Source organism: Erpetoichthys calabaricus, chromosome 13 (assembly GCF_900747795.2).
Source record: "Erpetoichthys calabaricus chromosome 13, fErpCal1.3, whole genome shotgun sequence".
Classification (NCBI taxonomy): Eukaryota; Metazoa; Chordata; class Cladistia; order Polypteriformes; family Polypteridae; genus Erpetoichthys; species Erpetoichthys calabaricus.
Genome location: NC_041406.2, coordinates 103,983,842 through 103,998,759, shown reverse-complemented (window position 1 = coordinate 103,998,759; position 14,918 = coordinate 103,983,842). Strand labels below are relative to the sequence as shown.

Genomic DNA, 14,918 nt, shown 5'->3' with positions numbered 1-14,918 from the left:
CTCCTGTTCCTGTTTCTCTAGTACAGAGCTTTTTGAAAAGTCCAATGATAAGAACAGATGTTGGAGGATCTGTCATGACATCCTGGCATTATGGCAGGTGATGTGGAAAAACTATCTCTTCGTCGTCTAGAGCTTCCCATTCAGAAGTTTATAAAAGTTGCAATTCCCACTGATTTGGAACGACTGAAAAAGCATCAGATTAATATTGAAAAGGTATTGTATTTTTGGTTTACTTGTTTTATGTTGAGGAAGTTGCATTGTGGTGCTTTTATTTGTGCTGCTGCTTTACTGCTCCAGAAGACTGCATTCTCAATTCCAGCTTAGTCACTCAGTGGAATTTAGCATTTTTGTTGAGTCCATGTGATTTTTCCTTGGTGTACTGTGGTTTACTTCCTACAATTTCACAGACATGTGGATAAGGTTGATTAGTCAGTTTAACCTGGCCTGGTAAAAGTTTGTGTGTTCTGCAGTGGCTGTGCCAACTGTCCTGGCTCGGCCTGTGATTTATTCCTGATTCTACTTCTTACATCTGGTCATAATAAAATAAATACCTTATCATCATAAATATTCTTTATTTTTTTATGCTTTCTAATGAAACATAACTACTAGATGTGTGGCTAATATGATGTGGCAAAATGTCTGTGTTCTGGGATTTTGGAATAATTACCTGTTGACTTAGTGGACATTCATTTAGAATGAAGCATTCAGGAAGTTAATAATAGTGTATTTTTCTGAAAAATTGATAAACCTTGCTAAGTTACATTTATTTATAGAGTGGAGACCTTGGCCTCATAAATTTCTAAAGCTGATATAATGTTGCACAGCTTCTACACTTGCACATGCTGATCTTGTTGCTGGAAGGGCATGTTAGATTTAATGACTTCATGATGACCATACACCACAGTTGTGCTCTTGCCTTTTTGTGACAGCCAATAATGTACTGCCTGATGGAGCCTGTGCACTGTGAAGAGTTAACAGCTACAACAAGTTCAGCTACAATCTCATCTTCCAGAACCACTCCCCCCATCCCACCCCTATCCTCTTTTGGTATGAAAAAAATGAGACATCAGACAGATGAGCTTCTTTTCTGCTTGTGAGGTTTAAAACACCCATGTTGGACAAACATTCATTGGTTGTCACTCTTATGCCCACAAAGCTTGTTTGATTTTGCCGGGGAAAGTCATGGACCAGTTGGGGTAATTCGCTGGGTATGTTACACTAGGCAATTGACAGTCATGGAAGCGTGCCGCCTACTGCCTCTGATTCACTAAGATTATGCAAATAAAAGCTACAACAAAAAATTGCTGAAAAACTTGTATATTGTGACATGATCTTAATATGATTTGTTTTGTAAGGACTTAACTGTTTTTTGTAACTTGCAGTTCTGGTGATTCTTTGTAATGATATTCTTTTTTTTAGCCTTTGTTTTTAAGTTTTAAAAATAAAGATATGTTGGTACATTTTAAGAAGGTTCATCCAGCCGTCTTTCCATTTTCCTCATTTTTTTCATCTTGAAAGCAAAGGCTACACACATTTTTGTAGGAGAAATCTGTCATTGTTTCCTTTTTACTTCCTGAGCATTTTCTTTCCTACTTCAATTTATCTAAGAGTTCAGTGTTTTGCCTTTTATACAATTAACATGTATCTATTTCCTAAATCCACTTAATCTAATTTATGGGTACTGCAAGTCACTGTTTCAGTTGTCCATCCATCCATCCATCCATTTTCCAACCCGCTGAATCCGAACACAGGGTCACGGGGGTCTGCTGGAGCCAATCCCAGCCAACACAGGGCACAAGGCAGGGAACCAATCCTGGGCAGGGTGCCAGTTGTGCGTTGTGCAAATTAAGAACCAACCTTAGATGGGACAACAGTATCTCCCAGCACACTTGCACTCAGCCAGGCCTAATTCACAGTCCCTAATTAAACTAACATACACTTCTTTGTGATTTGGGAGAAAGTTTGGAGTACCAGAAGAAAATTTCATATAGATAGGGAGGATCTGCAAACTCCAGACTAGAATATGACTCTAGTCTTCTGGAGCTTGTTTTGCCAAATGGGAACATAATGTAACAAACTTTGTATTAGTAATCAGTTGTTTTTTTCTAAAATATTTTTATAAGCCTGTAATATAGTCTAAACAGCAATATGTTGAATGGATTCAAGAAATAGGGAAGAGAAATCTTGAGGCAAAATTCTGTTTGATTAAAGTTTTTGTGGAAAATGCAATTCTTCGTTATATCAATGGAGTGCTGTGTACAGAGTAAACAAAGTATGGACCTGGATAGAGGAGGAAATGTGGTGCTGGCAAAATTAACAGTTTTCCCAAATGAAGACAGAGTCAAGCAAAATACTAGGTATCATTTAGGATAGCCTAAATGATGTGCATGAAAAAAACAAGCATATACTGTATACTAAAGGGCACACCCAGAGTAAGAGGGAATCCACTGAAAAGTATCACCAGGCACTTAAACAGTATACTATGGCAAATTGTGTCAAAAGAATTGCTGAGATCTAAAAGAACAAGATGTTTGTATAACTGGGCCTGCAGCTGGGCTGAAAAATAACTTAAGCTTTGATCAGGACCAGATTTCTTTAAAATAAGTAAACTATTACTTGTTACTATAAACAGATAAAGTTATCTAGTGGACTATAACCTGATAGCTGTGATCTTTAATGAGGCATTATTCTGTTTTTTTTTTTTTTTTTTATTCCTTTAGGTTTGTGTTCCTTCTATGTTTTTTTTCCTATATTTATTGTTTCATATAATATTTGACAAGGTGTTCTGCATGGTTGATCACTTCTAAATATTTCATAATACCTACAAAGTCTTTACATGAGTAAGTTAGCAAATTACCTGTTACTATACATTGTGAGGTGCTACAGGTGATTATTTTTAAATTCACTTAATTTATACACCAAGTGGTGCTGTAATGTATGATTCTTCTTTAGGTACATGCAGGGAAAATACCACCCTTTTTTGCTATGATGAAAATGTTATTAGTTTTAGGAGAAGGCTAAAACAGGCATCATATTAAACTACTTCAGAGAGGATGTCAAACTTGACAATTACAGTTGCTTATCTTGTCACATGAGAAAATCAGATAATGAGCTCTCCCTTTTTTCTGACTGCCAGTAATGTGCTGCTTGACAGAGCCAGAGCTGTACTAATGCCTTCTTGGTATGGTGAGTTCAGTCACAATACCTTCCCCTTTTTTTTTTTTTTCTTTTTTCATTCTGTTGTGGTCCGTTGTATTGTACATGCATTGGACTTCATTGGTTGCCTAGCATACACATTGGTCAGCCACTACAACTTAAATTCAAAATCAAAACTGTTAATGAAGTCTGCAATTAAAAATCCCTGAAAAAAAATAATTTAATGTTATGGGGCTTAAGAAAATATATTTTAAATATGCAGCACAGTTTATCAATTTAAAGATTACTGGTATTTTCAGCAACTTTTGAAATTGTTTATTTTGGCAATGAAATTAATGTTGCGGATTGTATTTCTGTGTTTTAAGAATCTTATTTTTAAAATTTGTATACATATTTAAACATTCAGCTTAAGTTTTGCACAGACTATCTGTGTTAATAAAGGAGAGAATTGTTTCTCTTGAGGCTACTTAATTTTTCGTGTATATGTATAAATTCTGCATTTTAGTGTTATCTACCTTAGGAGGATATATTTAGTAATGGGAGTGAAAAGTGGCAATAATCGGCTCCCTTGTGGTTTACTTGGAAAAAGCACAGCGCCTGTTCTAAAGGAAGGCATGCTTGTTATTATAGGTTTGACTGCTAAGACCAACTGAACCACTAGAAACTCACCCATCAAATCTTGAGACTTCTACTAAGCTTTTAATTGGCAAAACAGAAGTGATTTCAGGTAGTGTCATGTGAGGTATGAGAATGTCTCCACCTGGCATGTAGCATCATATTTGGACTTAAAGTGGCAAGAGATTCCAGATTCATGTGTTTAGGTACAAAAAAGTCTAAAACAGCATCAAGTGATACAGTGGTTACCTGTGGGAAATTTTGTTTGCAGAAAGTGGGCCCATTGAATTTTAATAGGGTTTTAATAGTTTTATAAACTCTAACTAATTATTAGAAAGATTTATGATAATACTAACAGGACCCGTACGCTACGCTGCACATACAAATGGATTAAATACAGTTTTAACAAAACATGATTGTTGTTTTATTAATTTTCTCAAAGCTTCTTTATACAGTATAACACTTTTTTAGTTTGTCTTGTTGGAGCCAAAATGTATAAATTGTTTCTCTGACTGACTCTTGAACATGCCACATAAAACTGGCTGTGCGAAAGGCAAGATTTGTGCAAATCAATGCCAGCAACCAATAGAGTTTTCCCTTGAGCTTTGTTTATAGTTAAAGCAAAGCAAGCTCTTTCAGGGAATTAGTCTTTTGAATTCAAAGGGATAGTCACTGGGGATCATTGAAATCCAATGAATAAATGCTTTTTTACCTTTTGCTCAGCCAGTTATTAATGAGACCTCGATAATATTTGATTGCAATGCAGTCATTCTGAAACGGGTACCGTTACGTGGTTTTGGAGCATTTAGATTTTGTAATGGCATTATTAGTGTACCAACTTTAAGGAACAGTTTATTAGGAGCCATTCCGGGAGGATTTAGAGAATTCAAAAATTCAATAGGAAAATGAACTGCTTCTTCATGATCTAAACAGAATCAGTAGATTTTTTTTTTTTTTTTTATTACCATGTATTTTGTCAAGCAGGTAATTATTTCATCAGCAGTGTAATTTTTAGGCGATAGTATGGCTCTTTCACATAACCACAAATCACTTTTTTATGAAAATTTGTAATATCTGGGTATTTTTCTTGGCCAGTTCTTCAAAGAAGTTGACTAAGTTTCCAAGGTTATTCAGAATTTCAATATCACCATTAGAAGTCTCTTTTATTACGCCCGTTGCCTGTTTTCAAAAGCAGTTGTGAAAATGTACCAGCTAAACGGTCTCCCTTCAACTGAACTCTCCCAATCATTAAGTTTACATTGTCTCTTATGTCTTTAATTAACCCTTTTAAGTGGCACATCCAAAAATTGAAAAACGCATTGAAAAAATTATTTTTTATCATTTCTGAGGTCTGTAGGCCAAGAAAAACAAAAATCAATAGTTTTTTCAAACACTGACCATGCAGTTTGTTAATTACAGAGGTCTACCAAATGGTAGCGGAAGCCATTAAAGGTAAAAGTAAAAGTAACATTTATTAAATGTTTCCAACAATATCAAAGCAACATCTTTGTGTTTTTCTTTTGTTTTTTTTGTTTTATTGTGAAACAAATATATTAAACAAATTTTAACAAAATTAATAACAATATCAACATGAAAACAGGTCTATAAAACCATAAAACAGAAACAGAGCAGCCTTTCACACATCAGAGCGTGCTGCTGAACATGGTGCTTCAGCCTGTGTGGGGGGAAGAAAGAGAGTTTGTGTCTTGAGAAGTGAAACTGAAAAAACTCAATTGTTTTATGTAATGTAGCTTTAGTGTTTCCATAACTCACCTTTCTGAATAGTATTTAATTTTTTCTGGTGGTATATGAAGAAACAGTTTTGGTTCGATTTGTTCGATCCACTCTGACAATCTCCCTCGATTGTCAGAATGGATGGGCCAATGTGCAACGTTGTCAAATCGCACATCTGGCGTTGGTTGGGATGATCTTGCATTGGCGCTCTTTGGTTCCTCAGCAGGAGGCGAGGAAGATGGTGGCCTGCCAATTTGGGGCTTGTTGATGAGCTTGAGACTTCCAGCAATACACAAAACGAAAATTTTTCAGAGGCATTGACTTCTCATGTAGCAGCTGACATTCCCTCTTGTAAAGAAGCCAGGAATTGGACACGGCAAGGTCAAGTATGTAACCAAACAGCGGAAAATATCACTGCCTTGATTTCACGGGGGTCTTGTATAGGTGCACAAGCCTATCAGATATGTCAGTGCCTCCCATGTGTTCATTGTAGGCTTTGATGAGGAATGGGCATGAAACACTGATCTTTGAACGAGCCTCCTTGCTCCACCACTTCAAAATGGATAAAGGCTCAACTCCACAGGCATTGCTTAGTAGGGTGAAGCACTTGTTGTCCACCCATTTCACCGCGATCATCCCATCACTGGACCTGTAGTCGCATGCTCCACGACCTTTCTTCACCAGCTCTTTATCTGGCATCAGTGGAGCTCCACTAATGCGGTTTGTCCGCACTGCACCAATGCAGCTGATTCCCAGAGTGGATTTCAGCCTCTGGAACAACCCAAAACTGGTAAAATAGTTGTCACAAAACACAACAGACAGACATGGTGCTGTTATAGTTTTGCACAGTGATGTCACCACTTTGGCCCCCAGAAGTAACATCTGCTCCTCCTCACTCAGGTCAACATTGAAAAATGTGGATTTCCCTTGATAAAGTAAGCAATCATGTACAATGCCACAGGAACTGGCCCGACAGAAGACTTTGAAACCCCATTTATCTTGTTTATTGGCAATGTACTGATGCATATTCCCTGCCCGTGTGCCTTTGTATGCCACCATTACTTCATCTACACTCTGCCTGTAAGTGGATGGAATAAGGAGACGCTGCTTCCTCAGCATTTCAAACAGAGAGCGGATTTTATAAAACCGATCCTGGCTGCCTTCACACTGCTCATTGTCAGTGAAGTGAACAAGTTTGCCTAACAACTTGAACCTTTTGATGGGCATAATATCAGCTACAAGGTTGTACCGTGACAGATGATGCCAGTAATCGTCTATGAATGGGCATTCGAAAACTCCCATGTACAACAGAATGGCCAGGAAAGATTCAATTTCATGAGAGGTGGTTTGTATGGGATCTCCAAACTTCTGGGCAGAGTACAAATTAGTGTGGTTAGAAATATGTTGAACCACCTCATTAGTGAACATCTTCTTGAAGTACTGCAGTGGTGTTTCAATTTCATCTGGGGGATCAAATGTGGAATCTGGCACAGGTATTGACTCAATGTCCTGCTTTTTCCATGGTGGCCTTCTATGATCTAACTTGCATTCCTCTTCTGGCTCTGTTGTACTGTTTTTAGACAGTTTTTACCTTTTGTTAGCCATTTTCTTTTTTTTTTTTGGTGGTGGTGGTGGTTCAACATCGTGGTCTTCATCATCATCCAAGGACGTAAAATCATCAGCATCAGAGTGATGTGCCCGTGTGGGATGGAAATCTGTGTCTGCTATTCTGTCATTGGCACTGTCACTGCACCCTTCAGCATCAGACAGAGCAAGGTTTTCAGGTACTAGTGCCAGTTTAGGGCATGGCCTTTTGCCATAGAATGTCCTGGTGCCCATCTACATAATATATAAACAACACACACTGAGATGCTTTTCATGAAATATCTATCTAAAATATTGCAATAATTATTATATTGCATTATCCATCCATCCATCCATTTTCCAACCTGCTGAATCCAAACAGGGTCACGGGGGTCTGCTGGAGCCAATCCCAGCCAACACAGGGCACAAGGCAGGGAACCAATCCCAGGCAGGGTGCCAACCCACCACAGGACACACACAAACACACCCACACACCAAGCACACACTAGGGCCAATTTAGAATCACCAATCCACCTAACCTGCATGTTTTTGGATTGTGGGAGGAAACCGGAACGCCCGGAGGAAACCCACGCAGACACGGGGAGAACATGCAAACTCCACGCAGGGAGGACCCGGGAATCGAACCCAGGTCTCCCAACTGCAAGGCAGCAGCGCTACCCACTGCGTCACCGTGCCGCCCTATATTGCATTATATTATAATGAATTCAGTGATTACATTGTAAAATTAGAGGAAATGTAATGAAATAGCACTACATTTAAATGAACAGAATGAACAGAAAACACTGCTATCCGTAGATATTTTTGGTAGCATTTGTAGTACAATAATTACCCATAAATGGGCATCTTTACCATTTGGCACAGCGTTTTTAAAAAAATTCCTGCATCATGAGTTTTTTGTAAGGGGGTTTATTGTCAACCATTCGCTTAAATAACCCCTCTGAATTTATATTTCATCGAAAATATCTGCTTACTTTCGAAGCCGCTTACGGTGTATGCGACAATTTGGAGGGAGTCTTCAAAATTCTTCGTCTACGATTGAGCTCGCTGAAGCGGTGCCTCTGTCTTCGCACCATAGCACCATCTGGTGTATTTTCTGAGTACTGCATGCTCTCCAAGCATGGAACTGAATGTCCAGCCCAGTATTGTAACGCAACATGCAGTGCATTTTAAGGGGGGTCGTCATTTAAATGGTCTACCATTTGGTCGAGCAGGTACTTTGTTCTGTTCAGAGCTTGTATTCCCCTTTGTGGGACATAGTACAGTCATTCCAAATGATAACCACACAATCTTTTAAAAGTGAGCTAGAGTAGTCCCTTTCTTGACATTACACACAGGAGCTTCACTGTAAGTAAGGTGTAATGACAACCTAAAAGCTGAATGAGCGGTTGTCCCCCCTTCCAATAAAGTGGCAGTAATACCAGAGGACACTACAGCTATTGCAGCTAACATTGTATAACAGGACATGTAAATAATAACATTCTGTATTATTTGGATGGGCAGCATACACACAACTAGGAGCATTGCTTTTCCTGACATCCGAAAATCCTACTACTGGCGATCCCTGCTTCTTTGAAATGTTTTCCCGTTCAATGTATTATAAAATGGTTCTTCGTTGTATATCAAAGTCTTAGCAAAATTGGCCCTTGAACATAATTCAAAAAATGCTTTAAGGATGGTAATAAGTGGTTCATTGATTCGTTCTGAAATGTTACTTGTTGTAAAATAAACACACTGACCATTTTCTAAATGAACACCAAAGTATACAACAGGAGGGTATCTTTTATGAATAGGGAAAAATAAAATCCACCACGCAGCTTCAGAAGAACTTACACAACTCCCTATTTGGTACTGGTGCACCTCATCATTTCTTTCAATTATAAAAAAAATCTTGGAAGGAGACGAGACGTGATTGTCTCAGAGCCACTTTCACGTCTCACAAGATGAATCTTCGTATCAGTCGATGTAACCACACCCGGGGCCGGAAGCCCCGTGAACACAAGAGCTTATGCAAAGAGATTTGGAAAAGTCCTGTGTGGTTATGTCGCACACATTTCTTGTAGAGAGAAAGAAACGATATTCACTCACGGGAAGTTATATGTTGCGTTGTCATGATGTAATTCCAAACACGGAATCAAAATTCAATGCGATATTGATGAAAAGGTAAAAGCGGAAAGAAATCAAATATATGGACATAGGTGATATAACAGAAGTGCGCCATGCAAAATGCAGATCCTGTGGTACGGCAGCAGCAGCAATCCAGCAGCTGATCGAGCAAAGAGGAGGTAAAAAAAAAACTGTTTCCCATTGTATCACCATTTCAGATGGGGTGTTGAGGGAGTGGTCGCGTCTCCTTGGGGTGTGTTCAGCACCTCTCTTCACAATGTGAGCGGCAGAGACGTGAAGTGGTTGGCGCATAGCGCAGGCGAGGGGGTGGGCAACCGAAGCCCCCAGTTCTTTAATAACAATAGCAAATGTAGCTTGATCAGTTACTTTTGTTTACATATTTACAGATATATTTAATCGATTTAACTGAATTACAAAACTTGAAGTTAATGTGAGCATTAAAAGTTTTGCATAAAAGAGGACAATATATGGTACTACCCATCGATTGTCAGTAGTCACATCCATTCTGCCTACTTTAATTTCAGCAAGTCAATCTCCCTCTTAAGGTGATCGCTGTTTGTATGAAGCATATCCATCTTCTCCAGTTACTGTCTCACTTACAAAAGGCTTGGGATACCACTTTGAACACTTACCATCTTTCATGCAAAGCGATATAAGGTTTAGTAAGCTGCATGGACCATGAACCATATTGGATTTGATAACAGAAAACATTAATGAGTCTTGATGTTTGCCTTGAAATTCCACACTGATGAATGAATCTATTTCATTAGACATCATTTTTTTTTCCAGCCACAGCAATATGTGTACATAAGGCAAGCGTTTTTGCCACTCATTTGAATGCATATAGCAAATCGCTGTGCCACAGATTTTTTTTTTTTGGTTAACAAATTCATTACTTTTTTCAACCTTTAAATTTAAAACTCTGCTAATAGTGTCATACCTATTGTGAACTTGTTGACCCTCTAATAGCATGTCAGTTATTTCTGGCCATTTAGGATTGGTTGTGAAAGTTACAATAAAATCTGGTCTACTGAATTTCCTTACATACATTGTTGCATCCTGAGTCTATTTGTACATATAATGTGGGCTTCCTGTAAAGGATGAAGGCAAAATAACCAATTGCCTCAAATTTTGAATGTCTCCATCACTGTTTATTGCATCCTTAAGATGAATGTAATTACCTACACTAAGTTTCTTTTGGTTATTGTTGATAAAGGAAAGACGTTCTGATTCTATTTTTGCATACATAATCAACTAAATATTGATTGCAGAGCTGCAAGTGGTTAATTTAATTTTCTCTAGCCATGATACGAAAGGCACAGAAATTCATTGCTGAAACTGTTTCTGATTAATTAATTTTTTTTTTTGGAATGACATCCATCTTCTCCTTATGGAAACATCAGAGGATATTGAAGAGCATCATAAGATCTGTGAATTTCAGATATTTGTTGAAGTTGATTACTTTTTGACTGCAAAATAATATTTCTGTTTTGAAAATCATGGCCCACTATTAATACAGCAACTTCATTATTGATCGGTGTATTGTACTGTCCCTTATGATTCTTGCTGGGTATTTTGTCAGCAAAAAAAAAATAACTTTGAAATTGTTATTTTCATTTTACGTATACTTTTCTAATAGCTGTTTTAAACCTATTTTCAAAGTGTAAAATCTTTTGTAAAACTTGCACGACACTTAAGTTAGGACCTGGATAATCATTATATCTTAATGTTGCTTACTTGTTGTCATCGCCCATAAAATACAACTGGAGGAATTTTGGCTCTTCATTAGCTTCAAGGAAAAATGAACCAACTAAATGGTAAACCTGACCCTGAATTTTAAAGTATGTAATTACCTTCTGATACAACATCTGTTGCACCAAACAAAGTAATTTGAAAGGCATTATTATAATTTGTAACTGAGGAAAGAAACATTTTTGTTCTAGAATCTGTACCGATAAGATGCCCTTTAATTGGTTGTGGAGGATCTCTCAGTGATTCCAGTCTGACTTTATACTCTTATTACAGCATATGCCCAAACTCTGTCCTTTCCATCTAAGAGCTTTACGGTGAAAACATATTGTTGACATGGACCCAAGTCACTATATTAGTGTCGGTTTCATACAGTGTTAGATGGATTATATTTAAAAGCAGAATTTTCCTTACAACTCCAGGTCTTGGTGCTGCTTTTGAGTGTATATTTTTCAACCTAGCAGTTCTGTCTTCCTGAGATTCGTTTAACCTCCTCCTTTCAGCGATTGACTGCATTTTTTGTAATCTAGCGTCCCTTTCTTCCTCAGATTCTTTTGATTGTCTCTTTTTAGCGGTTGAATGCATTCTTTCTAATTTAGCTTCCATTTCTTTCTCATTCTTTTGATCGTCTCTTTTTAGAGATTGAGCTTATTCTTTTAATCTAGCGTCCCTTTCTTCTTCAGATTAGGCAGTTCTATTATGAGAAACACTGTTACGAACCTTATTCCATCTTTCTTGAACTTTTTCTCAAGTTTCAGAAAGGCTTTCCAAATTCTTTCTAGAAGCTTCATTTTCATACAGTATCTTTAGTTTACCTCTGAATTTTTATTGGTCTACCCTGTTTCTTTATCTCATCAGAAGATTGCTTTTCCACAGAGAATGGAAGTAATTGTTTATTATCAAAAATGAGTTTTAGGTGATTTTGCATTGAAGAAATGTCAAATGTTTGATTAGGCAATACAAACTGCAAATGCAATCGAAAAAACACCACAATATGTCCCAATTTGCTGTTGTTGAACATCTTCATAAACAAAGGGAAGTTTGTACTGAAATAAATCATAAAGAAAACTGAATTATTCATCAGTGATATTAAAATTTTTATTAGTGTTTAAGCTATCATACACATGAATTATAGAACCATCATAGTAGGTACAGATCCAGTGTGTGACATACTCTGTAGCTGAAGTGGATATAATATTGGGGATCAGAGCCAATGGGAGCATTCGACTGTAATCCCACCACCTCTGAAGTGCTGAGAACGATTTTAGTGAAAGTATATTTTATGCCGGTCAGTCATGTCGCATGACGACACAGAGTGCATTCTAGCCCGATGATCCTGTTGGGTGTAGGCTAGTGGCAGAGGCTGTGGTGCACAGAGATGCGAACAGTGACGTCTACTTATTAATACTACTTATTAGTAGTGAATTTTGTGTTCTTTATTATGTATTAATAAACATACATACTATGAGAGGTTAGGAGCACAAACTGGTACAGCACATTTCCGCACCCATCACATGACAAACCAACTCAGGATCCCAGATTAGGACATAAGTGCAGCCATGCAACGGGTGACACCTCAGCACCACATTATTTCAGATAGAATGGACCAGTGTGAGTATTTTTTTTTTATGGTAGCTGGAGTGCATATACATACTATACTCATGCCAAATTTCAAGATTCTAACACATTTGTAAACAGGTTAATTCAATCCCAATCCCCCTCAGGATTCCTATGGGACTTATCATGAATTTTGGATTATTCCCATCAAGGTGTTGGCATTACACAGCTGTGTGCCAAATTTCAACTTTATAAATCATTTGAAAGTTCTGTGGCAAGCGGCTGGGGGTAGTTCCCAGCCGGAATGACCGGAGGAGGGATTACGCCTCCTCCAGACCATGAGGGGCGACCACCCTGGTGGCTTTGGGGACCACGGGAACAGAGCTTAGAAGCTCAACCCTATAGGGGCCCGTGGTCACCGCCAGGGGGCACCCAGATGCCAAGAGAGCCCTGGTCCTCAGCACTTCCGCCACACCCGGAAGTGCTGGGGGGGACAAAGACCAGGGACACCCGGAGTGCTTCTGGGTGCACGGCCAGCACTTCCGGCACACCAGGGAGTGCTGGCAGAAGATCATTGCGAGGCACCTGGAGCACTTCCGGGTGAAGATAAAAGGGGCCGCCTCCCTTCATTCGATAGCTGGAGTTGGGTGGAAGAGGACAAAGCCTGGTGGAGAGGAGTGGAGGTGGCCAGAAGAAAGGCATTAAGGAAAAGGCCTCAGCTGAGGGTGATTGGTGCAGGAGCACTGGGTTGTGTGCTTCATTGTAAATAATGTAAATAATATGAATAAACTTGTGTTTGGGTGCAAACCAGCGGTGTCCACCTGTCTGTGTCCGGGCTGCTTTCCACAATACATACAAGCATGCAGCTTTATTAGTACACATAAATAGAATAAAAAGATCACACTTGTTTTATTTTTGATTTATTTTGATGTATTTGTCGTCAATAGAAACTCTACTGTCCTTATTAAAGATACTCCGAATTAGACTTGTCTTAATAGTGATGCTAAATAACAGGTCCCATAGCACACACCATACCTCCTCTCATTATCGGTAAATGGAATGTTCTTGTGGGAATATGTGCAGTGAATTACAAATCATGCTTCTGCTGGCAACTGTCTTTTAAATTTTTTTATGATTGACACTCCTCACTCTCGAGTGTACCACTGAAATGGTTCACAAATTTTGTGAAGAGGCTCCTCTGACTAGTCACGTTGCTGCAATACAGTTGCTCACCTTGAGAGAAGCGAGCATTTAATGCAAGGCTCACCTGAAGATTGTAGAGATGTTAAACTATGTGCACAAAGACATGGAGTGCAGAATGTGAATTAGTCACATTCACCTCAAAGAATTACTGTAAGGCAGTTGTCTGTGGCCAGACCTCAACATGACAAAGGCAGTTATTTCCCATTAACAGAAATATTGTATAATGTTATCTGTTCATTAGACGGTATTTGAAACTATTGACTATCAGAGCTTATTTGCATTATCATTCATTACACTGATATACAGTGATTTTGGTGCCAACAATCTCTGAATGGTTTTATATTAAGTTTATGGTGCTGATTAAGAATATGACTTTGGTTTTGCCAGATTGGCTCTAGTTTCTGCGATATTTAATAATTAATTAATTAATACAACACATTTGAAAAGCATTCAGAATTGCAAGAATATTTTTATTTTAGTTACAACTAGTAAGTAAACAGTCTAACATCATACAAAAAAGAAATTAAAAATATCTAACAGTGACAGGAAAAAAGTTATGTATGATTTGATTAATTAATACAATATTAATTAGTTATTGTTATTAATGTCAATGCTTCAAAAAACGCTGTTTATGCGATTTCCTTTAATGTGTGTCATCAGGACAACAGTAGTCTGCCATCATGTGTATGTCCCATCTACCTTGATATCTCTCCTCCATCACCTTCATATCCTGGTGGAACCTCTCGTCTTGTTCCTCGCTGAAGTCTCCAAGGTTATCTGGAAATCTGTTTAAATGGCTATGGAGATGCATCTTAATGATCATATTAACTCCCAAATTTCTGAAGTTAGCAAGCATATCTTGCAGCAATTCTTCATAGTTGTCTTCTCTGTGATTACCCAAGTAGTTCTTCACAACAGAGACAAAACTCTTCCAGGCCGAAGCCTCATTGTCATTCATGCCTTTGGTAAAATTGGAATCGTTCATGAGTTTACAAATCTGAGGACCATCAAAGATTCCAGCTTTTAGTTTTTCCATGCTCAGTCCAGGGAATGATCTACAAATGTATTTGAAGCAATTACCCGTTTTGTCCAAAGCCCTAACAAATTGCTTCATCAGTCCTAGCTTAATATGAAGTGGTGGGGGGATGATTTTGTTCTTGTCCACCAGCAGCTTG

The 14,918-nt window shown here is 38.2% G+C and overlaps 1 protein-coding gene across 2 annotated transcripts in view; it reads left to right on the top strand.

The window, feature by feature from the left end:
• stx17 (syntaxin 17) overlaps nt 1-14,918 on the top strand; it is a 98,224-nt gene that overhangs the window by 21,383 nt on the left and 61,923 nt on the right. The window contains exon 2 of one of the 2 annotated variants that reach the window (XM_028817402.2): nt 22-213. In XM_028817402.2, the coding sequence (XP_028673235.1) occupies nt 91-213 (123 nt within the window). In that variant the 5' untranslated portion in view covers nt 22-90. The remainder of the gene's footprint in view (nt 1-21; nt 214-14,918) is intronic. The other variant, XM_028817403.2, reaches the window with a different exon arrangement.